At 42.8% G+C, this 22,824-nt stretch overlaps 3 protein-coding genes across 3 annotated transcripts; all 3 read left to right on the forward strand.

Moving 5' to 3' along the window:
• On the forward strand, nucleotides 1-4,009 carry mmp30 (matrix metallopeptidase 30). Its single transcript, XM_070982711.1, has 10 exons — nucleotides 1-273; nucleotides 1,652-1,899; nucleotides 2,028-2,176; nucleotides 2,253-2,378; nucleotides 2,470-2,631; nucleotides 2,725-2,890; nucleotides 3,033-3,160; nucleotides 3,272-3,431; nucleotides 3,524-3,627; nucleotides 3,715-4,009. The coding sequence occupies exons 1-10, from the start codon at nucleotides 166-168 to the stop codon at nucleotides 3,816-3,818; spliced, it is 1,455 nt and encodes a 484-aa protein (XP_070838812.1). The 5' UTR covers nucleotides 1-165; the 3' UTR covers nucleotides 3,819-4,009.
• Nucleotides 4,010-4,833: 824 nt separating this feature from the next.
• Nucleotides 4,834-12,486, forward strand: acat1 (acetyl-CoA acetyltransferase 1). Its single transcript, XM_070982785.1, has 12 exons — nucleotides 4,834-4,995; nucleotides 7,370-7,417; nucleotides 7,508-7,625; nucleotides 7,845-7,940; nucleotides 8,432-8,532; nucleotides 8,873-9,016; nucleotides 9,122-9,272; nucleotides 9,356-9,451; nucleotides 9,597-9,710; nucleotides 10,169-10,233; nucleotides 11,787-11,944; nucleotides 12,085-12,486. Exons 1-12 carry the CDS (start codon nucleotides 4,945-4,947, stop codon nucleotides 12,203-12,205), a joined length of 1,263 nt encoding a protein of 420 aa, XP_070838886.1. The 5' UTR covers nucleotides 4,834-4,944; the 3' UTR covers nucleotides 12,206-12,486.
• Nucleotides 12,487-15,294: 2,808 nt separating this feature from the next.
• LOC139345050 (transmembrane protease serine 2-like) lies at nucleotides 15,295-22,120 on the forward strand. Its single transcript, XM_070983505.1, has 14 exons — nucleotides 15,295-15,309; nucleotides 15,450-15,642; nucleotides 16,551-16,643; nucleotides 16,776-16,892; nucleotides 17,009-17,138; nucleotides 17,237-17,353; nucleotides 17,544-17,584; nucleotides 17,780-17,948; nucleotides 18,084-18,259; nucleotides 18,355-18,450; nucleotides 18,680-18,822; nucleotides 18,998-19,195; nucleotides 21,382-21,470; nucleotides 21,589-22,120. Exons 1-14 carry the CDS (start codon nucleotides 15,295-15,297, stop codon nucleotides 22,118-22,120), a joined length of 2,109 nt encoding a protein of 702 aa, XP_070839606.1.
• Nucleotides 22,121-22,824: the final 704 nt, after the last annotated feature.

A 22,824-nucleotide genomic window follows, 5' to 3' on the forward strand; every position in this document is an offset into this window, starting at 1 on the left:
TGCCCAAACATACAACTTCCTCTGCTCTTTACCTCACAACCAAATTAGTGAAATGGACTTTTTCAGGACACAACTGACTAGTGCATTACAACTGTATGTCTGAGCGGAGCCTGGGAGGAAGAAGAAAGTATCTGGAGTTTCCCTTTTCTCTGCAGCAGAAGAATCATGGAAGGTGCACTGGCTGTTAAAACAGTAATTATAGTTGTAATGGTGGCCCACTGTGGAGCTGTGCCCACTGCTTCACCCACTCAAGAAGAGCTCACTAAAGCCCAGGTAAACGTGAGGTGTTCTCTGTGGTAAATATTGTTTGTTGCTGTGATTTAAATTGGCAATATCAGGGAAAAGAAGAGCAATTTTCTAAAAGCAAAAATGTACCTCCCATTGTTAGAAATATGAATTTCCACACTTTGCACTGTTAAAAATCAGTTTGAAGAATTCAGGGATGAGGATTAAAGATAATATGTACAGAAAGGAAAAATATCTCAACCTGCATGTTTTGAAAAGTGCCTACTGCCTCTAACACAGGAGAAGCTAAGTCTGAAGGTATGCATGGTTTTTTGCACATCATACCAAAACATTTCTTTCCATTTTGTGATGAAGAGAATTTTAAATGACTAATGTAGGTTTGTTTAAAGAAGACGAACAGAAATGTTTCCCATGATGGTGATATCGATGAGATTTCATCACAGGACATTTCCACGTGGCATTTTCACTCAATCAGGCGTTTTTCTATAACACAGAGTCAGTGTATATTTTCAGCCTCTATGCTGGACAGACATTAGAGAGAGGGATTACTCAGTATATCTACGTTGGCATCTTATGGTTTAAGATAGTGAATACCACCAATTGAAAAAAGAAGTTTGAAAAATGATATTATGAAAGAGAACTTCAGTTGCAGTGCCAGCCTTAGATTCCAGCTTTTGATTCTGTGACACCCATGGTCACCCGTGGTGAGAGCAAGAGCAGTTTAAAACTACAGGTCCCCGGATTTGTGTGAGCAGCAAACATTCCTTGAGCAGAAAACAACAGAGGAGCTATTACATTATTGATATTGATGATGATGATGATGATGCTATGAGCAGCCTCCGTCTGATTTCATGCTGAGCACAGTATCTGCAGGGTTATCGCCCGCAGTTCACTGTGGCTGCTATTGACTATTGACTCTATCATTACTCCCTGCAATATTTAAAATTGATCCCCTGACAGAAAATACCCAAAACGACTGCTGTTTTTTAAGAGGGTTTTTTAGTAGGGCTAACCCTGGTGACATGATGATAATAGCCGCCCTGTATGTAATAGCTGTAGCTGTAGGAGAACGAACAGTAAACAGTGGCGCTGATATCCATGAAGTAAAAGTACAACATGTTGGATTACATACATGCAACATTCTGCATCCAGTGCAGGAATGGCAGACTGCCACTAACAATCAAAATGATGAACATAGAGAGGAAATTACAGAATGTAAATATATTGAATAGTTACTGTAGAAACAAATACTCACCCTGAAAAGAATAAAAAACTGGGTTTGATTTCAAGAAAATCTCAAGGACTATAGCTTTGAATTCAATTACAATTTAAAAATAATCTTTTCCACTGTTTTTTTTTTTCTAAAAATTCTGCATTGAAATTTATTCCTGTGTTCTTTGTCCAGGACTATCTGTCTCAGTTTTTCTCTGATGTGGGTGTCAGTGCCCCAAACAGCGTCTTGCGCTCCTCTCTGGATTCCTTTGAAGACACTCTGAGAAAAATGCAGGAGTTTTTTGGCCTGGAGGTGACAGGGAAGTTGGACTCCAACACCGTGGAGGTGATGGCTCGACCCCGCTGTGGTTTCACAGATGTGACCAGATATGCACATTTTGACGGTCGACCAAAGTGGGAGAAGACTGTGGTCACATACAGGTACCACACAACATCTCCAATGTCAAAAAACAAACAACAAAACTCTCTCCAGCAGCTCAGCCAAACATAGAGCACAAGAAAGCTCCCGTTGAGAGTTTTTGAAAAACACTTTCACTCTCACACCGCAGGATAACTGACTACACACCAGACCTGAGTCAGAGTGATGTGGATGCCAACATAGCCAAGGCTCTGCAACTCTACAGTGACGTCATTCCTCTGGATTTCAAGCAGATCAACAGCGGCACTGCTGACATTATGATCATGTTCAAGAGTAGAGGTAATGCAGTGTCTTCAGTACTTTTAAGACAATGTTTGATCTAGTGTTAACATTACTCCTCTCCTCTCAAAACCAGACCATGGAGATTTTGCTCCATTCGATGGGGAGGGTGGTGTCTTGGCTCATGCATTCTCCCCTGGAGAAGGCAACGGAGGTGACACCCATTTCGATGAAGATGAAAACTGGACTCAAACCTCAGCAGGTGCTGACATTAAGGAAACATTATGAGTGAGGTGATATCAGACTGCGGCTGATTACGTCCCCAAAGTAACTTTATCAGTGTGTATCTGCAGGAGCCAACCTGTTCTTGGTGGCAGCTCATGAGTTTGGCCACGCACTGGGATTAGCCCACTCTCAGGTCCAGACAGCCCTGATGTATCCCACCTACCAATATGTGACCACAGAGGACTACAAGCTACCAGATGATGACAGAGAGGGAATACAGGCTATTTACGGTAAGAGCTCAACTAATTCACAGACAGCACTTTACAAGGAAGCACTGACCAACTCTTTCCCAGTGTCATGTCTTTGTCTTTTGTCTGTCAAAGGAGCCAGAGCAACATCAGATCAACCCACAGCTAAACCTGACCCAGATGCACAGCCTGGACCTGAACCTGAACCCACATCAGAACCTCCTCCAGACAGGTGTAGCAGGGACCTGATTTTTGATGCTGCAACCTCCATTCAGGGCAATCTTTACTTCTTCAAAGCTGGGTGAGACATTTTTGCACTATTTTTTGTTTTAGTCATGTAGGTTTCACAAACCCATGACACTCCATTAGAAAGAGGAGTTATTTTTAAAGATTTTCTTCTCAGTACTGTCGGCTTATCATGGAATTTTGTCCTCTTTTCTCAGACATTTCTGGAGGAGGAGCAGCTCCTGGGATGGCATCAGTACAAAGAAAATTCAGTCTGTCTGGCCTGGAATTAGCAAAGTTGATGCTGCTTATGAGTATAAGAGAGGCAATGTGATTTTCTTTGAAGGTACACAATTCATTCAGTTAATAATAATTTTTTACTCATTAAGAATGATAATAAGATATAAATAAATGCAGGAACCCATTAGAAACATAACTTGGCCTTTTCACATCACAGGAGATCATTACTGGGGGATCAGAGGAAAAACTGTCCAACCTGGTTATCCCAAACCTCTCAGAGACTTCGGCTTCCCTTCATCTGTCACCAAGGTAGATGCTGCTGTCCATGTTTCATTTGTAGGCAGAACACTCCTCTTTGTGGGGAACAAATACTGGAGGTGAGTAATGTTAATAGCCATACACATCTAGCTTGTATCCAGATATAGACCAATAGCACATGCTGATGAACACCTCCTCATTACTCATACAGCTACAATGAAAGGAGGGGCAGAATGGATGGTGGGTACCCAAAATTCATTCACAGAGCACTCCCTGGGATTGGCCACAGAGTGGATGCTGTTTTTGAGAATAGGGGTAGGTAACAGTCAAAGGTAGGTCCCTCTGCAGTAGCATTATGAGTTCTTGTTTGGGGCTATACCAATGGTGCATTCCCTTTGCCAGGGAACCTGTACTTTTCCTATGGATCCAGACAGACAGAGTACAACTACCAACGAAGAAGAGCACTGCGTACCCTGTTAAACTACAGATGGATGGATTGCAACTAAAGAAACAAGCACCCAAATACACATACACACACATGCATACATCTGTGATCATAAACCGCTTTGGTCTACTCCACTAACTAATCCTGAGTATCTTAAGGGGCCTTTTCTATAGAAATCTGCATAGAAATACATTAGCTGAAAAAGAAATACATATTATTCCTGTGGGCAACACCTATTCGCAATGTTTTGTCTTGCATGCATTAATTAAATGTGATTTAATTCATCTTTCAAAGAGAAAATAAAAACAAGAGTGAGTTTGAATGTTTCTTCATCATGCTTGAGTTCACTAATTGCAGTAAAAGAGATCTGGAAGCATTTGGTATGTTTGACGATATGAGGGGACAATGTTCCACTTTCCACCATGACCTCAGGGAAGTTGTTACAAAAGGAAAAACAGTAACACATATTCATAATTATCCCCCACAGCTGTCAGCTTTAGTGTCTTCAATGGACTGCCTGCACTGCAGTGTAGGAGCTATTGACAGAAAGGGGATGCCTTGTTCTTCATGCAGTGGGTTTACCAGCTAGTGACATGCTTACACCCATAGCCATACGACTACTTTTAAAACACTGAAGAAAAGGCTCTGATGGCAACTGAGCCCCTCAGAGTTCACACCATAGACAAATGTGAAATGTAGTAAACAATGTGCATAGTCTACTACTTCGTGCCTGCAGATGTTTTCTAATCTTCAGGAGCTGTCATTGATGGTCACACCATACCTGGTCCAGCCTAACTAATCCACTGGCAGACCAGCAGCAGTGAAAGAACTTCAGTTCTGGACCTGCAATGCCAGTCTAGTCCAGTTCCACTTCCACGTGTCCTGTAGAATTTCTCTTCTGTTATAAAATGTTGTTTATTTTCATATGTGTTGACGCTAAACGTTATCTAATATTTACAAGGGCTTACATTTTGAAGATAAACGCGCGGGACAGTTCACGTAATCAATTGTAGGACACGTACTGGGATCTCGTGCATAAAACTACAATAACCATAATGCCCCACTGATGTGACGTTAGAGGGACTACACCTCTCACTGTGATTGGCTGATATAGTTATCCTCCGCTTTATGGCTGAAGGTGAAGTGTGTGGTGTGTGAGTGTCAGTCCTGTGTCTTGCCTGTTCAAAATGTCATCCAGTGGACTCTTCAGTGTGCGCGCTCATGTCTGCAAACGCCTGGTAAGTGAAGCTGTGCAGAATAATCACTGTGGCTTCGCCTCTTTTCCTGTTAGACTGCACAGGAAGGCTAGCTTTAGCAGCCGTTTGTAAACACAAGGCCTGGTTCACTTAGAGCAGCTTTGCTAGCCTGTTCGTGTCCTTGTGTTACAGTCAAACTCAGCTGAAGTACGACCATTTTTAAATCGAAAAGATGCTGAAAAATATATCTTTATTTCAAGCCGACTCGATTACTGTAGCACACTCTTCATTGACCTCTATAAACCACTGCGAGACTTGAGCTCATTCAAAACTCTGCAGCTCGACTGTTAACCAGAACCAAGAGGAGCTGCTGTGCACTGGCTTCCTGTGTCAGTCAAGATTGATTTAAATTGTGTACAAAGCCCTTGATGGAGTTGGACCAAGGTACATTGTTAGCTCCCTTGTTCGCTATCTGCTTCCAACAATGCGGCGATCATCAGCTGCTGGTTCACAGCATCAGTCTGCTCTGGAACACACTACCTGTAAAAATCAGAGAAGACAGCCCGCTGCTTGTCTTTAAAAGACAGCCGTATCCCTTCACTTAAGCCCAGTCTATACACTCATCTTAAACTTTATTTTATTCTGTTATTCAGTGGTTATTATGTGTTACGCATTGTGTTTATTTTCATTCTCATTCTACCTTTTTTTTACTATAGTTATAAAGAGAGTTTTATTCATCTTATTTGACATGAAAACCTGATCCCTGTTTTTATGTTTATTCTATGTCTTTTCCATGAAGCACTTGGTGCATGTGATTTCCTCCTTGGAACGCACTTTATCCTGTTTTGAAATTGTTTTATTACTACTATTCAGTGGATTTTATTTTCTCGTCATTCATTCACCTTGTAAAAGACTGTGGTCTGTGTGTTTTTTAACCCCCACAGCACCACGACAGGTGAGGTTTTTCTCCAGGGCAGCCCAGGCTGTGCCTGACATGGAAAATGCCCACAGTGAGGTTAAACCTGTGGGAAGGCGTTCTGGGGGAGAAGGGAATAGGCTTATTTTGGTAAATTAAGACTGATGGTGAATCTGTGCCCATCTGGAATTTGTATATTTCCATCCTTAGTTTTATCTCTTTTTTATTGTTCTTATAGAGTGGATTTTATTCTCCATCTTATCTTACATTCATTTTATATTCTTTGTCTTTTTTACATGAAGTGCTTTATGTATGCAATGTCATTGTTGTAAAGCACTGACCTGTAATTCTTGGATGAAAGGTGCTATACAAATAAAGTTTATGATTAGAATCATTATATGACAGTGTGAAAATGCCTGATAACTGTTCCAGATAGCTCCTTTGTGGCTAGTGAAGCTTTCTCATATCACAGATTTTTCCCAATGGCGCAACAGCAAGGTCTGCTTTTCAACAAATGAACCGAGGAGAAAGCATTACAGCAACAACCGTAACAAGCTTAAGTGAATTGAAATATTAGAAGCTAGAAAAGGGTCATGTTAACGGGTTTCACTGCTAGCATAAATGGTTTGCCTGCCTGTGTCTGCACTTACTGTCAGCATAGCTAACAGTCTGTTATGTATGGTGTAAGATAGCTGTCAAAAAGATGTGTCCATATTTTAATGTTCGTATTTGTAAAGTTAACAATTTGTGTGTCACAAAAGTTGTTACAAAATGTTACAAAATTCTGCTGTCACGTACGTGAGTCTGTGAAATTGGGTTCGGGTTACGAGTGTTTTTATATGAGTATGAGTCTAAAAGCTGTGAGTGCAAAGTCTTATGAATACTACTCATTTTTCTATGACTACAAAGTCTTCACTGTGAACACGAATTCAAGTTTACGGTTACGACTCTAAAAGTGCTGAAATGACGTCACTGAGGTCACAGTCAAGTCGCAGGGGAAAGTAGTCGATCGGCGATTCCTCCAGCTGCGCATGCGCATGCCCCAGACGCAAACGTGCAGGGCAATGCTGCCAGCCCTGCAGAGACTTCACTGGCAAAGCTCTAAAGTCTCACCCATTGGGCAAGAGACACACATTTCAACCCATTATAATATAAATATATATAAAAACAATAAAATGAAATTAAAACAATAAAAACAATCGTAACCCGAACCCAATTTCACAGAGTCACGTATGTGACAGCAGAATTTTGTGTAAAACAACTTTTATGACACACAAATTGTTAACTTTACAAATACGAACATTAAAATATGGACACATCTTTTTGACAGCTATCTTACACCATAGTTATGCTCCTTAAAGTTCATTAACCCCGTTTGACTGAAACTTGTATGATGGAGCTTCAGGTCGAACCGCAGACTTGATTGGAAAGATGGGATTAGAAATAGGAGCTCTCTTGTGTGGAAGATGAATAATCCATATCATTATCCTGCCATTGCAGGCTCACAAGTACCTCTCAAGAAGCTACACATCTCGCCCTTCACTCAATGTAAGTTACAGGAATTGAATCTCAAATTATCATCACAAGTAAATGTTTAGGCTGCTCGCTGTAATGCAGGTTTTTGATGCATGTTTTCAGGAGGTCGTCATTGTCAGCGCAGTCCGCACTCCAATAGGCTCCTTCAAAAGCAGCCTGGCAGCAGTACCAGCCACCAAACTAGGCTCCATTGCCATCAGGGGAGCCATAGACAAAGCAGGTATGTTCAGATGGGTCACTTTTTTTATTTAGAGAAAAATATTTTCCTCCATTTAGGGCTTGATGGAGCATCAGCTGATCATCACCAGATGTGTGGATGCATGGTTAAGAAATGGCCTGAGGTTTCCTCTTCTTTCACTTTCACATGAGACAGAGGACGCATCAAACAGACGATAGATGTGTCGATTTAATGAGTTGACCTCATGTTTCTTGCATTTAGGCATCACTCCTGAAGAGGTAAAGGAAGTCTACATGGGCAATGTGCTTCAGGCAGGAGAAGGACAGGCCCCCACAAGACAAGCCTTGATTGGAGCAGGTATGACCACACTGCTATAGTTTCACCCTTATTCCAGTTGGCAGCGCGCCAAAACATTGATTTCCACAAACTAGTTGCACACATGCCATTTGGACAAGTCAGAAATAGTTGACACGGGTACAAAAAGCATCTCTTTAATTCTTTAAGGCTGACTGTGAGCAGCTAATGATTGTGTATACCTTATGATCTGAAAACAACACTTTATCCACACATGACAAGGCTCCAAAATATGAAAAGAGAAAGTGGGCAGCTGCAGGGTGACAATTGCAAGTTACAGGAAGGTTGGAAACTAATGTGGAAACATATTAGAAACATAGTAACTGTAATTGACAGTTTTGTTTTGATCACGTACTGTACAATAGATCACTGTGAAATAATGTGTCAGTGGTCAAATATACAGACAGTATACAGTATATACACACAAAAGCGTAACCGAGGGCTGGTCAGGAGATTGGTATTTTATTATTTATTTTTATTGATTGTATCTTCAGGCTTGACCCTCAACACTCCCGCAACAACCATCAACAAAGTCTGTGCCTCCGGGACGAAGTCCATCATGATGGCCGCTCAGAGTCTCATGTGTGGACACCAGGTAGCTTAAGCATGAAAAGCACTTTCGCTTGCTCGATGCTGCATGCAGGTACAGTGATACTGTACACATGAAAACACAAATCTGATCTCTGACAGGATCATGGAAAACTGTGTTGTGACCAAAAACAAGCTTTGTTTACCATGAGAACTTTGACAACTGCATCGACTTGCCCTCAGGACTGAAACTAGACATCATTCAGTTCTTTGGCAGAATGGCTGTAACTAAAAATCCTGTGAAAGCCGTTCATGCACATACAACCAGGAGCTGAGATGCCAGGCCAACAATGAATAGACTATATTTGTCACTGCAGATCAATGTATGGCTGTCTGTGTGGCTTTAGGATGTGATGGTGGCAGGAGGCATGGAGAGCATGTCCAATGTACCTTATGTGATGTCCAGAGAGACCCCAGCCTATGGAGGAGTGAGGATGGAAGACCTCATTGTGAAGGACGGACTCACTGATGTCTACAACAAATTCCACATGGTAACTATCAACCACCTGTTAGTTATTAGATTGTGGAAAAGACAATATATAAGTTCATCATCAGTTTCATGTTTGATCTCATGTCTGTTGCTTTTACCTTTACAGGGCAACTGTGCAGAGAACACTGCCAAGAGCTGCAGCATCAGCAGAGAGGAGCAGGACGCCTTCGCCATTGGCTCATACAGCCGCAGCAAAGCAGCATTTGAGTCTGGAATTCTGGCCAAGGAGATCGTTCCGGTTAGCATTCCCCAGAGAGGTACGGGAAGTTGCTCTCAGGCCGGTGACCTTTGTCATTTACTCACATCGTACAGCTTATCTGATGTTGACGTGGTTTTGTAGGCAAACCTGATGTAGTCGTGTCTGAGGATGAGGAGTGGAGGAGGGTCGACTTCAGCAAAGTTCCCAAACTGAAGGCAGTGTTCCAGAAAGAGAACGGTAATGATGAGTGGCTGTTATTTTCATTCATTCATCCATCACTTGGACATTAATTCTGTTTGAACAGAATGTCGTCAGAATGCTTGCTCACAGAGCCTTTGTGTTTTAATGTGCACGTTGTTGTGATTGGTCACTTGTCTTTTAGGCACAGTGACAGCAGCCAATGCCAGCACACTGAACGATGGAGCAGCTGCTCTCGTTTTAATGACAGCAGATGCTGCAAAGAGACTCAACGTCACTCCGCTGGCCAGGATTGTCTGTAAGCTTTACACACACACACACACACACACACACACACACACACACGCACACACGCACACACGCACACACGCACACACACACACACACACACACACACTAAACTGCAGAGCTTAACCAAAATTGAGGTTTTATCACACAGCAGGCCTACTTATAAAATGTTAAACTGTTGGGTTGCATTCATTCTACGGGTTAATAGAGAGGTTGGCATGGCAGCTGAAAACAGTAATGAGTTTGTGGGCTCCGCTGGATTTATATTTCGGAACAGGTGCAACGTAAAAGCCACCATCAGGTTAAAAAGGAGAAAATAGAGATGGATTCCATCACGTTCTACGCTCACAGCCAGAATATTGAATAATCAGACAGATGTTTTAAAAGCTTGTTTGTCATAATTGTCATAGTTTTTGTTAAATTGCAGGATTGATGTTGATGTGTATATATGTATACATTTTTCCATAGCTTTCGCTGATGCTGCGGTTGCACCCATCGATTTCCCCATTGCTCCTGCATTTGCTGTACCCAAGGTGAGTCTCCATGAGGCCTCTCAAAATTGGCCAAAAATGACATTTGGATATTCCCTCAGAGAACCACAGAGGTTCGAACCATTATCTATACCAATATCTATTTTTTTGCATTACTAAGAGGGAAAACCAAAACAAAGAGAGACAGACTAATTGTACATTATTTCAATATGAAAGTCTTTGAAAAGATCTACATAGCTACACATAGAAAAAAAATAAACAAATGAAGTAATTCATATACTGTGTTTCATTATGCTCGCTTCAGCCTAACCCACATTATATTTTCGATCAGTGAAAGTGAAGTTGTGTGCAGAGTTTCTGGTTGGTGCTGGTCCTCGTGTTTTGGAAGGCTTCACTGTTCGGACAAACAGGAGGATTTCTACTCATTTATGATGTGATTGTGGACCCAGTATTGATCGATAGCACTGCAGCCGACAGCCATGAAACAGACTGTAATTTAATCCCTCCACACCATCATCCACTGAAAGTGTTTTGCCACTGACAGCTCAGATTGTTATTCTCTGACCACCTTGCGGGAGGTTCCCCACAGACATACCTTTTTATTAAAGAGTAAGATCCTTCCTGTGTGACCACAAACAGCTGTTATATCGCTCTTTCCAAAGCCACCAGACTCCATTCATAAGAACAGTCATTTTATCATCGTAAAACACACTTCATTCAAACACGCTGAAAACAAAATGAAACTCAACAAACAATCTTAATTCATCTTTTCCAATGTACCAACAATCACCAGCAACTCTGGATTGGTTGAAATAAACGGGAGAGAAGCGAGTGAGAGAGGGTGGACATTAGAGAAGCGGTGGGAGAAACTGCATGAGGAGCTGGAATATTTTAACATCAACATTTTAAAACATCTCCAAAGACTTAAATATGTCAGACTTTAGCAGACTCTCCTGGTTAAAAAAAAACAAACAAAAAAACAGTCATTACTAGATGCTAGAAATTGTTTTTGTGTTTTGTTTTGTTTTTTACCCACATTCAAATATTAGTCTTCCCATTAGAATGTATGGATTTTTTTACAGTCAAATGTGAATTTGAGTTTTGAATATTCATTGACATTCCTGGCCCAAATCAAGATTTCTGGCCTTCATCCGAGTCCTTAAGTATTGGAGATCCGCTGATACTGAGTCCTATGCAGTACTTATATTTACTTAAATGTCGATAAAATATGTATCGAACACATTCAACACCTAAACACCAAAAATTTCACAAGCTTCTTCATCATAATACTGAAGGTCCTGATTCCAAACTAAGCAACCTCTGATACTGATGTGGTGTGATTTGCTAGAGAGAAGATGCATCACTCCATTAGAGTTACCGGAAGATCTGACAGTACACACAGCAGCTGATGAGAACCCTGAAAGCCAACAACGGGCCAGTTTAATGTTGGCCTCATGGAATTAATGTTAAGTAGCATCAGCTGATACAATCTGCTGAATGTTTTGTTCAAGGCTCTTTGCTGATATGAGAGAGGAGCAATAAGAGAAAAATTTTTGGATTTGTGCATTTTGCCAACCGTGTGGTGTGTGTGTCAGGCTCTGGATGCAGCAGGGCTGAAGAAGGATGATATCGCCATGTGGGAGATCAACGAGGCCTTCAGTGTGGTTGTGCTGGCCAACATCAAGATGTTGGACATTGACCCTGCAAAAGTCAACATCAACGGGGGAGCTGTGTCACTGGGACACCCCATTGGGTAAGCAGCTGAGAGGGACTCATACAGACTCTTTTGGATCTGAGACAAAGGAATCAGCTGTAACTATTCCAGTGTCATCCAGTAAGTGTATTTACATTTCAGGCCCGCATCCAAATTAATCATGTCTGTTCTTCTGTCAGGATGTCCGGAGCAAGAATTGTGGGTCACATGGTGCACAACCTCAAGCCGGGCCAGTATGGGCTGGCAGGCATCTGCAATGGAGGTGGCGGAGCTTCATCTATTGTGATCCAGAAATTGTAGGAAACCTGACGGGAAATTTCGCTCTCGCTGATACTTGGTTAATCTGTGTGTTGCCATCCTGTTGGCTCCAAATGATTGAGACGTCTGTGAACATCCTTCAACTGTGAAGAATGCATCTGTTAAAACTTACATGCCAGTGGCCTTATTCAGACAGCAAAGATGGACTCTCCTCACATGACGTCATGACTCCAATATACAAAACACTCCTTTGTTTGATGAAACCCATCGTCAAAAAATTCATATTTAAGTGAAATGGTTTAATAAATAGTTTTCACGGAACCACTTGTGGTTTTGATTGCTTTTTAACTGTGGAGGTGATGTCTCTGAAGGTTATAGCGTTGATGATTTTGAAATTGGCCACTAGATGGTGCTGTGTTCTTTGTAATGTTAATGCGCTCATTGATGTTGCAGTAGAAAACATGTCTTCACACAGCACAGTTTGTACATAGATAGATAGATAGATAGATAGATAGATAGATAGATAGATAGATAGATAGATAGATAGATAGATAGATAGATAGATAGATAGATACCAGTGGCTAGAAAAGGCTGGACTGAAAGACAGCACAGAGGCACTGATCATGGCCGCACAAGAGCAAGCTTTGAACACAAGGTCAATAGAGGCTAGGATCTACCACAGCAGACAAAACCCCAGGTGCAGGCTGTGCAAAGATGCCCCTGAGACAATCCAGCACATAACAGCGGGGTGTAAGATGCTGGCAGGGAAGGCATACATGGAGCGTCATAACCAGGTGGCTAGCATCATACACAGGAACATCTGTACCGAGTATGTGCTGTAGGTCCCAGTATCAAGGTGGAAGACACCTCCAAAGGTGATCCAGAACGACTGAGCCAAGATCCTGTGGGACTTCCAGTTCCAGACAGACAAACTGGTGATGGCGAACCAACCAGACATAATGGTGGTAGACAAAGAACAAAAGACAGTCACAGTGGTGGATGTAGTGATCCCAAGTGACAGTAATATCAAGAAGAAAGAGCACGAGAAGCTGGAGAAATACCAGGGTCTCAAGGCCTTTTGCCTTTATGCGGGGCATAAAGGCAAAAGTGGTCCCAGTAGTGATCAGGGCACTTGGACCCCCCAAGCTGGGAGAATGGCTCCAGCAGATACCAGGAAGAACATCTGAGATCTCTGTCCAGAAGAGCGCACTTTTGGGAACAACCAAGATCCTGCGCAGAACCCTCAAGCTCCCAGGCCTCTGGCAGAGGACCCGAGCTTGAAGGAGGCCCAATACCGCCCCAGGCAGGGCGAGAAGGGGATTATATAAAAATTTGCAATATATGTTTTTAACACGAGTCACAGGTAGTTAATGAGGTTAGACTTCACCAGCTGAGGTTTGAAATGGCTTTAAAATATCTGCCACTACCTCAGTACAGTGGAGGTGAATCATATTTTGCTTGTGGCATCCAAAACAACATCTATCATGTGCAATATATCCTCCCAGACAGAAAACAGTTTCAGAAATGAATGTATTAAAAGTTCTACAGACACCACAGGGTAAGGAAAAATGTTTGTGTTTTTTGGAGGAACTGAGCCTTTAAGGTAATGAACATGCAACATTTTCTACCTCTGGAGGTAAATCTGTTTTTTAGTTTTTTCCTCAACTGGTCCATTTCTTGTCAGGACATGTCTTTTGTCTTTCCGACAACTGATTTTACAACAATTTAATGATGCAAAGGTGATGTCACTCAGTCACACATTATACTCCTCATAGTCTCTTACAGGATGACTGTGGTCTTTCATTCCTTCCTTCCTTTTCCTGCCGGTTAACACCGTCAAACACTGAGTAAAACATTGACAGAGTCTTTGGTTGCCAGTATTTTTAAGCTTACTTGCCCATTTGTTTGGACGTTACTGATTAAACACTGCAGACGCTTTTCTTCAGAAGGACAAACAAAAGGACAAAAGTAAGAACCCAGTCTTTTATGCCTTTTCACTTGACTTAAATCTTTTTAATCCCTTAAGGCCTTGCTTGAATGACGGCTTTTGGTGTGTCAAACAAGCAGTGACACCTGTTGACTCCCATCGTTCACTCTCAGCCACACTGACTGTAACAGGAGTGGCAGCATTGCCTAACAACAAGAAATTCCCACTTTATTTATGGCACATTTTTATTTCTGGTTATTGTACAGAAGATTTGTTATTGGATGTCTATAATTTGAAGGGGAAGTCTGCAAGTTTTCATGCAACTAAATGAGATATTACAACATCACACCTTTACAGATGTTTGCTGCTCAGACACATGGCCAACAGAGATTTCCAGCTGTGTGAAATCAGAGTATGAGGCAGACTGGTTTGGAGCACAATTACTGGTGCACAAAATTACCATAAAACTGTTCAATAAGATACACAATATATTACTCTACTGAATTGAATTCAGAGAGATTATTTCCTATCACAGATAGTGGATGAACAGAGTCCTGTGCTCGTTGTTTACCTTATCTGAAAGCCTGGCTATGAACTGAAGATAATGAGTATCAAGTGCTGGCTTTCGTCAATACCTGCTGTTTGTCCATGTCAAGTGTTGCATAAAGCAAGCAGCACACAGCAGGCTGGCTTGTGCACTCAGTGAAAAAGGTGTGGTCATAGCTGATGATTACATGGAGGAATGGTGTGAGACAGAAAGACACGAGGAGTAGAGAGACAGACGGAACCGGAGCGCTGAAGGAATTTGTGGGAATTTCAAGGTAGGTGGAAATCTAGTGAAAAATGTGGATAAATGTTTTTGTAGACTCGAAGTAAGTCATGTAACTCAGGTGATTTTTGATAACGTACTTCTGAAGTGTGGAGCAGTTCAATCGGCTTGTGGCTTGTTTGCTTAAAAAACTACAAATTCTCAAGTGCTTGTGGGGGAAATGAGTATTTCTGATGTTTTTAATGTGTATCAGTTGTTTTTATTTAACTTGCTCAATCAAAATGTTCTGTTTGTACCATTTTAATGAAAGCTGCAGTCTGGTGATACAGTGTGTCATGTACTACGCTTATGACCAATACCTGATTCATTTTTATTGAAAAATATTGTGTAATATTTTCCAGTTTGACAGCCTCCCTCCCCAGTGGCTCCTTCACTATGAATTCTAATCAGGTAAGTTCAGTTTCATAGTAAAAGGCAACATTTCTAATTGTCTGGATGTTGTTTTCATTAACAGGTCACTCTCTATGTGATATGGCTGCTCACTGATAACGTGTAATTAATGATTAAAAGACTATTTCCTGTAACTCCAGACAAATAGCCCCATCTATGACAACATTGGGTATCAGCATGAGGACGGAAGAATCCCTCCGTATACTCAACAACAGGGAATATACCCTTCCCTCCCACAGCAGACTCCCAGTTATGTTGCCGTCACTGCCAGAACCATCAACACTCACCACACTGTAACAGCGGGAACACCACATAGATCAGGAAGAAAACAAGGTACGGTAATATTTGATTTATGGTTTGTCACGAGTCTTGGGCGAAGTGATAGTGTGGAATAAAAAGGCAGGTAAACAGTGACTCCAGGAAGTCATGAGGGAAAGATCATTCACGTGAATGAAAACACGTAGTGAAGTTTCACCGAATCACACGTCTTTTTATCATCACTGTAAGAACAAAAGTGTGTCTTACGTTAAGAAAAACGTTTGAAATAAGAAATGACAGATTCTTCCTCTTACAAATGAAAAGTTGAATTCATGAGCAATAAAACACACCTTTGCTTAATTGAACACACTCAGAGGTTTTGGTGCTGCAGTTGTACATGACCTAGTTTGACCAGTCGATTATGGTGGTTAGATAGAGATGATAGATACTGCTCTGTTCTCATATGAGTGAGTGCTTTCCGGCCTCTCTCTATTTGTGCTACTGTTTTATCATTTACTATATAGTATTATTATCTCTTAACTGTCACCTGTGACCACAGTGGCCATCACAACCTTACTTGCTGAGATATACAGTTAATGAAGTGTAAAATTGGATGTCGCTCGTTTGATCCTAAAAACAAAATGAAACGAAAAAGAATTCAAAATAGCAAGCACTGAATAGTAATAGGTCGAGAATAAAATGTCAGTGTGGGGTGAGAACAATTTAAAAGACCACTGAGATCTGAGTCTCCATAAACATGATGCTCGGAGTGGTTTAACTCTGTTAGCTGCATGTATAACACTTTTAATCTGGATTTTAGATCTACAGCATGTTTCGTTCTTGTCATCTCTGCAGTAAAGTGTCTGCTGAGCCTGATATTTGCATGTGTGATACGTACTATGTAAATCCTGAAAGAGCGTGCAGTTTGCATTTTCTTTTTTTGCATAGCCGATAGTGATTCTTACATTTGTCTTACCTTGCAGGAATAAAGAAATGTCACTGGAAATACACACTGTGTGTATCTCTGTGTGTGCTTGTTGTCCTGGCGGTGGTCGGCCTCCTGCTCTGGTACTTCTGTAAGTGAATATGAAGATCGCTGTAGCCTCAGTGGCTTTGTGTCATCACATGAATTCATGTGATGAACATCTCATCAGATTCCTGTCTGTTTTTGTCTGTGTGTTGTATCATGTATATGTGTGTGTTTGCAGTGTACTACCAGTGTTTACTGGGGAAGTCGTGCAGAAGTGGTGGGAAGTGTCTCAGCCTCTCCCAGTGGTGTGATGGTGTTCAGGATTGCGCTGATGGAGAGGATGAATCTCAGTGCTGTAAGACGTTCAAATCATCACCCCAGTCTTCCTCAAACACACACTGTAGCTGCCTTTGTGCGTCACATCAGTGAGCGGCATGGTGGCTGAACACTGCTGTTCTGTCTGCTTCACAGTTCGCCTCCACGGCACCAACTTCATCCTGGAAAGTTACTCATCTGACAGGCAGATGTGGATGCCAGTGTGTGCTGATAACTGGAACGACAACTATGGGAAAGCTGTGTGTGAGCACATAGGGTACAAGAGGTGCTGATTGTCTTCTTCACTACTGTTCGTGCCCCCCCATTTTTTTTTTAAAGGTCCATCCCATCTGATTACATGTTTTCCCTCGTGTCCACCCACAGACAGGATTATGTGTCTTACACAGAAATCAGTGCAGGTGCTATAGCTGTGAGGGGATACATGACGCTGAAGCCTGGAAGCAGTCAAGGAACCCGCATACAGTCACAGCTGGCTTACAGGTATGACAGCCCACCTGCTGTATCACTAGATAATACTGTTATATAAAGTACAGAAGTGATTCAGTTCCCACTGGGAGATGAATCAGTCTTATTTCATGCTGTGCAGTTTAGAACTCCTTGATAAATGATGACTATCTTCTTTTGGATTGGCTGTCTTGAATAACAGTCTTTGTCATCCTTTCCTTTCCAGCCAAACTTGCTCAGCCCAGGCTGTCAAACTTCAGTGTATTGGTAAGCTACTGGTTTAACTGGAACACAGCTACACCACTAAAGTATGTGTGAATCTAGATTTATGCAAAGAAAATTCAGATTCAGCCAGCCAGACAGTGGCGAGTTATTCGGACTTCCTCTGAACGATGGAACCAAATATCTAAGAGGACAGAACTTTAACTTCCTGAATTCAAGTTTTTCTCCCCCCCGCCTTAGAATGTGGACAGAGTTCAGCAGCACCCAGCACTCGTATTGTGGGTGGTACGCAGGCAGTAAATGGGGCCTGGCCATGGCAGGTCAGTCTCCAGATCTATGGTCAACACATTTGTGGAGGCTCCATCATCAGCCCTTACTGGATCCTGTCTGCTGCACACTGCTTCCAGAAGTGAGCATCACTGTAGAGGGTCTTTCATGCTACTTACCTAGTTTGTTCAGAATTTTTCTTTTACTGTCTGTTGATAGACATTCAGGAAAGAATCTGAGTTTTGTCTTCCCTCTGTCTGACTGTTTTACCTTATAGCATGAATGCCGATCCTAGAATATGGATGGTATACTCCGGCGACGTGAGCTTGTCCAAAATGCGCTCTGGGGCTTTCAAAACAGTTGACAAAATCATTACTCATGAAGGATTTAACAGAAAAACTAATAACAATGACATTGCTCTTCTAAAGCTTGATACACCTCTGATATTTTCAGGTAAGTAGTTGTCATACAGTTGTTAACATTAACATTTCATTCACTGAATGATGTGAACTGTTGGCAGTTGATGATGATAGCAAATTATGTCTCAGGAACAGTGAAGCCAGTGTGTCTCCCCAACATTGATGTGGATCTCTCTGCTGGACGTCAAGCCTGGATTACAGGATGGGGAGCCACACGCTCATCTGGTAAGCCAAACGCAAAGTGTACACCTCTAAGAATATATGCAATGTTGATTGAGAGCTCAGGAATTAAAACCGTTCTTGAATACATCCTGTTCATCCCTCCCCGTAGATTGTTTGTCGAAATGTTTCAGCGGTCACCTGCTTGTTACGGTTTAAAGTACAAGTAAGGGAGCAGTGCCCTTTAATGGTTAACTGAGCTAACTGTGGGTGTCCAATCATTGATTCTTTTCAGGACCGAGTCCTGACAGACTAAATCAGGCACAAGTGACCATTTACAGCAGAGAGATCTGCAACAGACCTTACGTGTTAGATGGAGAAGTCACTGAGACCATGATCTGTGCTGGCAAGATGCAGGGAGGAATCGACTCCTGTCAGGTCCTCTGAGTTTCTTCTCCCTGTCTCTCTCTCTCTCACACACACACACACACACACACACACACACACACACACACACACACACACACACACAGAAAGTCACACCAACCTCATATATTTGGAATTTGCCCTCACCGGACTAATAAAGGACTATTGAATTTATTCCCATATGCAGGGTGACAGTGGAGGGCCTCTGGTGGTCAAAGAGGGAAATGCATGGTGGCTGGCAGGGGACACTAGCTGGGGAATTAAATGTGCTCTTAGGAACAAGCCAGGAGTCTATGGCAATGTAACATACTTTATCAACTGGATACATGAACAAATGCAGGTACAGTATGTTAATGCAGCAGAGATTCAACTCAGTTATTCTACTGTACAGATTCACACATTTAATTACATGTTTTTTTTCCACCTCTACAGAATGAGTGACAGAGTTCCCGGTGAACCTGAAGACACAGCTCTTTCATTAATCAACATTATAAAATAACACACACTGTGCACTTTAAATCTGAAGCTCTGGGAGAATTTATTAATCAGGAAACTTTACTTGAAAAACAAAACAAAAAGATGGTTGTGTCATTTCATTATTTTTATATTTTAGTTATTAGTGTAGATTGAATGTTTGTATCTGTATCTGTTGAACAAAATCAAGCTATTTATTTGTTGTAATAAAACAAATTTTGCACAATGAAACAAGTTTCAATTTGACCTTTTGTGCCAGATGTGACAGTCAGAGAACACACAAACTGCCTGCCACTGTCTGCTTTAGTCCAATGGAGCAAACCCAGCCAGCCAGTGCAGGCAGACATGGCACGCTCTGCTCAACATTACTGTAACACATATCCAAAACTCCCTTTGCAAAAGCCCACTTTAGTTCCGGCATCCACATGTTCACATGATGACAACTGAGTGAACTGAGGAAGACTGTGCCTGCTTGTGATTGTGACGGATACTGGAAAGCAGGACTCAAGTGCAGAGGATAAGATTTCTCAGTTTATTAGAAAAGTAACAACAAAAGAATAATCAACTCAGGGGGTCAAATAACTCTGCTGGAGGACACTCACAGCTTCTAATGAAAAAACACAAAACTCAGGTAAGGCAACAAAAAACTCCATTGGGAGAAAAAGCACACAGGCATACAAAAAAAGGAACAAGCGCTGGTGAACAACTCGACAGACACTTAAATAACATAAATCTCCGTAATGGGTAGAGCTCACAGGCAGGAAAACAAACTCACACAAACAACAGCGCTGCTCGAGGGCAAGACGGCTGGAGAACACAAGGCAGGGACCAGGAGATCGAAACTGGGGCGAGACACGCAGCATGAGCAAGAGGATCATCTGGCACCAGAGCAGGGGCGATTCTAGGGTCAGAGCTTTAGGGGTGCTGAGCACCCAATGAGCCCCACCACAACCCACAACCCCACTCTTTTTTCACACAAAACCAAAAAACGTTTATTGAAAAATAATTTTGGATAATCATTATGACATAAATCTAGGAATAAATAAAAACTGCCTGTGTGCAGCAGCCACACTTAATGTTTTCACACAGACTGGTGGTATACAGTGATATGTCATTTCATTTTTCAGCTCGTACACACGTTTGTTTTCACTCTGGTCCAAACACCGCAGCACTGGCAAAGCTTCGTGTCTCCATGACGACTGACCGGAAGTTCAGTTATTTGGCTATTTGTAGCGGCTCTTTTTGTTTCGGATCGCTGCAGTTCGACTGTAGCCGTGCTAACAGCACCAACAGAGCTAATGCAACTGGTAACTGGTAAACGGTGCCTGAACTCTAGTAATGTTACTCGCCGATTTGGTATTGGAATCTGAACAACTCTAAAAGGAAACAAAAGTGAGACAGCTTTGGAACAACTTACTTCATTCACAACAACAACTAAGCGGATTCTCAGAGTGTCTGTATCGTGCTGGATGACGGGCTGTGGTCCTGCAGAGCGGTAACTGCAGGTAACTTTAGTGAAAAGAGGATGATACTGTAATGAACCTTATTAACCAGTAACCAGTTTTAGTCAGAGGAGTTGAACAAACCCACACAAGACAGACAGCCAAGCGTATAAAATGTATACTTTATTGATATTCCTAAAATTACAATAAATTAGGGCGCAGGGTTATGGTGGCTATATAAGACACAGAATGGGTAAGAAACAGCCAGAGGGGAAAATTACAAATCAGGCTACAGAGCTCATCCCACACCTTAAAGAGCTAGATAGAAACTGGACTAGCATTAAACACACAGCACTCCGGTTTAAATCACAGCACGCCACTGCACGCTTCAGTTACACAGCACGCAATACACGCTGGAGCTACTGCCCGTATTAATCCCCTCAAACCATCCACCCATTCCCCCACTCAGCCTACCGGCCCCCCCGCGCAATTTAAAATGAATCAACAACACAAATAAACTGACATAAGACACAATTACAATAATCAGACACGGACACAAAACACAAGTAAACACTTAACTCGGCCGCTGGCGAGGACCCCCCCCCCCCCCCCCGGGTCTTCGCTTGATGCGCCGTCCGACCCCCCGGGGGAACAGCACTTCGTCGGGCGGCGCAGACAGACCGGACCCCGCTCTGGAGCCAACAGCCGCAGCACCAATGTGGATGTGTCACCGGCAACCAGCTGGTGAGAGGCGGCAACCAGCAACCCCACTATAACCCCAGCCCTGGCTATCTAAAGGAGGCAACCAACCTCCCCTCCTCACCAGAACGGCTCCCCTGCCTTACTTTCTTCGCGTCGGCAGCCATAACCAGCTGCGAACGCCCCTCCCGAGCCCCCAGGAGTGCCAGCCACCAGACTGCTCAAATGTGTGCCTCCAGCCCGCTATCACAGAGTCACTGTCTCTTTTTAACACCTCTCCTCCCTACCTGGCGTTCACCAGGTGTATGTTATTGACTTTAATTAGTCTCTATCTTGCAGAGAGACCGCTCCACCTGCTGCCTCACTACACTCGTCCCTCTCTTGGCGGAGAGGACTTGTCCTCAAGTCAGCTTAATGATCCAGGTAGTCACGAGACCATACTGGTGGTCTCCGCTGGCGCTGCGGCCTTCTTACTTCCGGTCATGGCTCCTCCTGAGTCCTCAGTCCTTCTCTGGGGGTCTGTGCTGCAATACTTAGCTGCCGATACAGAGGATAGGCAGCATTTCCCTCCGCCCCAACTTGCAGCTGATGTCCTTCCCCCTCTGGTACGCTGGTTTCCCTGGTCTCTGGACGTTGCCCCTGTGCAGGTGCTAACCGACTCTGGTACCGCTCCTGGCCCACGGGTCTCCCTGTAGAAGCCGTACTGCTTCCCTCTTTGGATGTTCCTGCACGATCCTGCTGCCTCCGGTAAACCCAGCTCGATCCCCACTGGACATCACGCTGGTTTGGTGGCACACTAGCTGGCTGCCTCGGCAGATGAGCCCATCCTGGTTTGCTGGTGGTTCTGGGCAAGGAGCGAGATAGGGTTTAAGCCGATTGAAATGCAAGACACTCTCTGTCCCTCCCTGCACTGGGCTAACTTGATACAGAACTTCAGTAATCCTCTGTAGGATCCTATATGGGCCCTTAAAGCGTCTCTGCAGTTTAGGGCAAAGCCCCCTTTTCTTTGTTTTATTGTGGACCCATACCAATTCCCCCTCTGAGTAATACTGAAAGTTTATCTTCACATCAAAAGCATTCTTCTGCTGACCTGATGCCCTTGTTTGGTGTCTTTGCACAGCCCCCACTACTGTAGACAGGATTCTTGCTAAATTTGTGACATACTGATTAACTGATGAAAACCTCTCTCCCTCCCCTAGGTTTAGCATAACATCAACTGGAAGCACTATCTCGTGACTAAAAAGCACCTTGTATGGAGTAAACCCTGTGCTGGCATGTACACTACTGCGATACGCCATCATAACATAGGGCAGCAGTGCATCCCAATTTTTCTGGTTATCCTCCACAAACATGGACAACATGGACAGAAATGTGCGATTAAAGCGTTCAATTAACCCAT

Source organism: Chaetodon trifascialis, chromosome 16 (assembly GCF_039877785.1).
Source record: "Chaetodon trifascialis isolate fChaTrf1 chromosome 16, fChaTrf1.hap1, whole genome shotgun sequence".
Classification (NCBI taxonomy): domain Eukaryota; kingdom Metazoa; phylum Chordata; class Actinopteri; order Chaetodontiformes; family Chaetodontidae; genus Chaetodon; species Chaetodon trifascialis.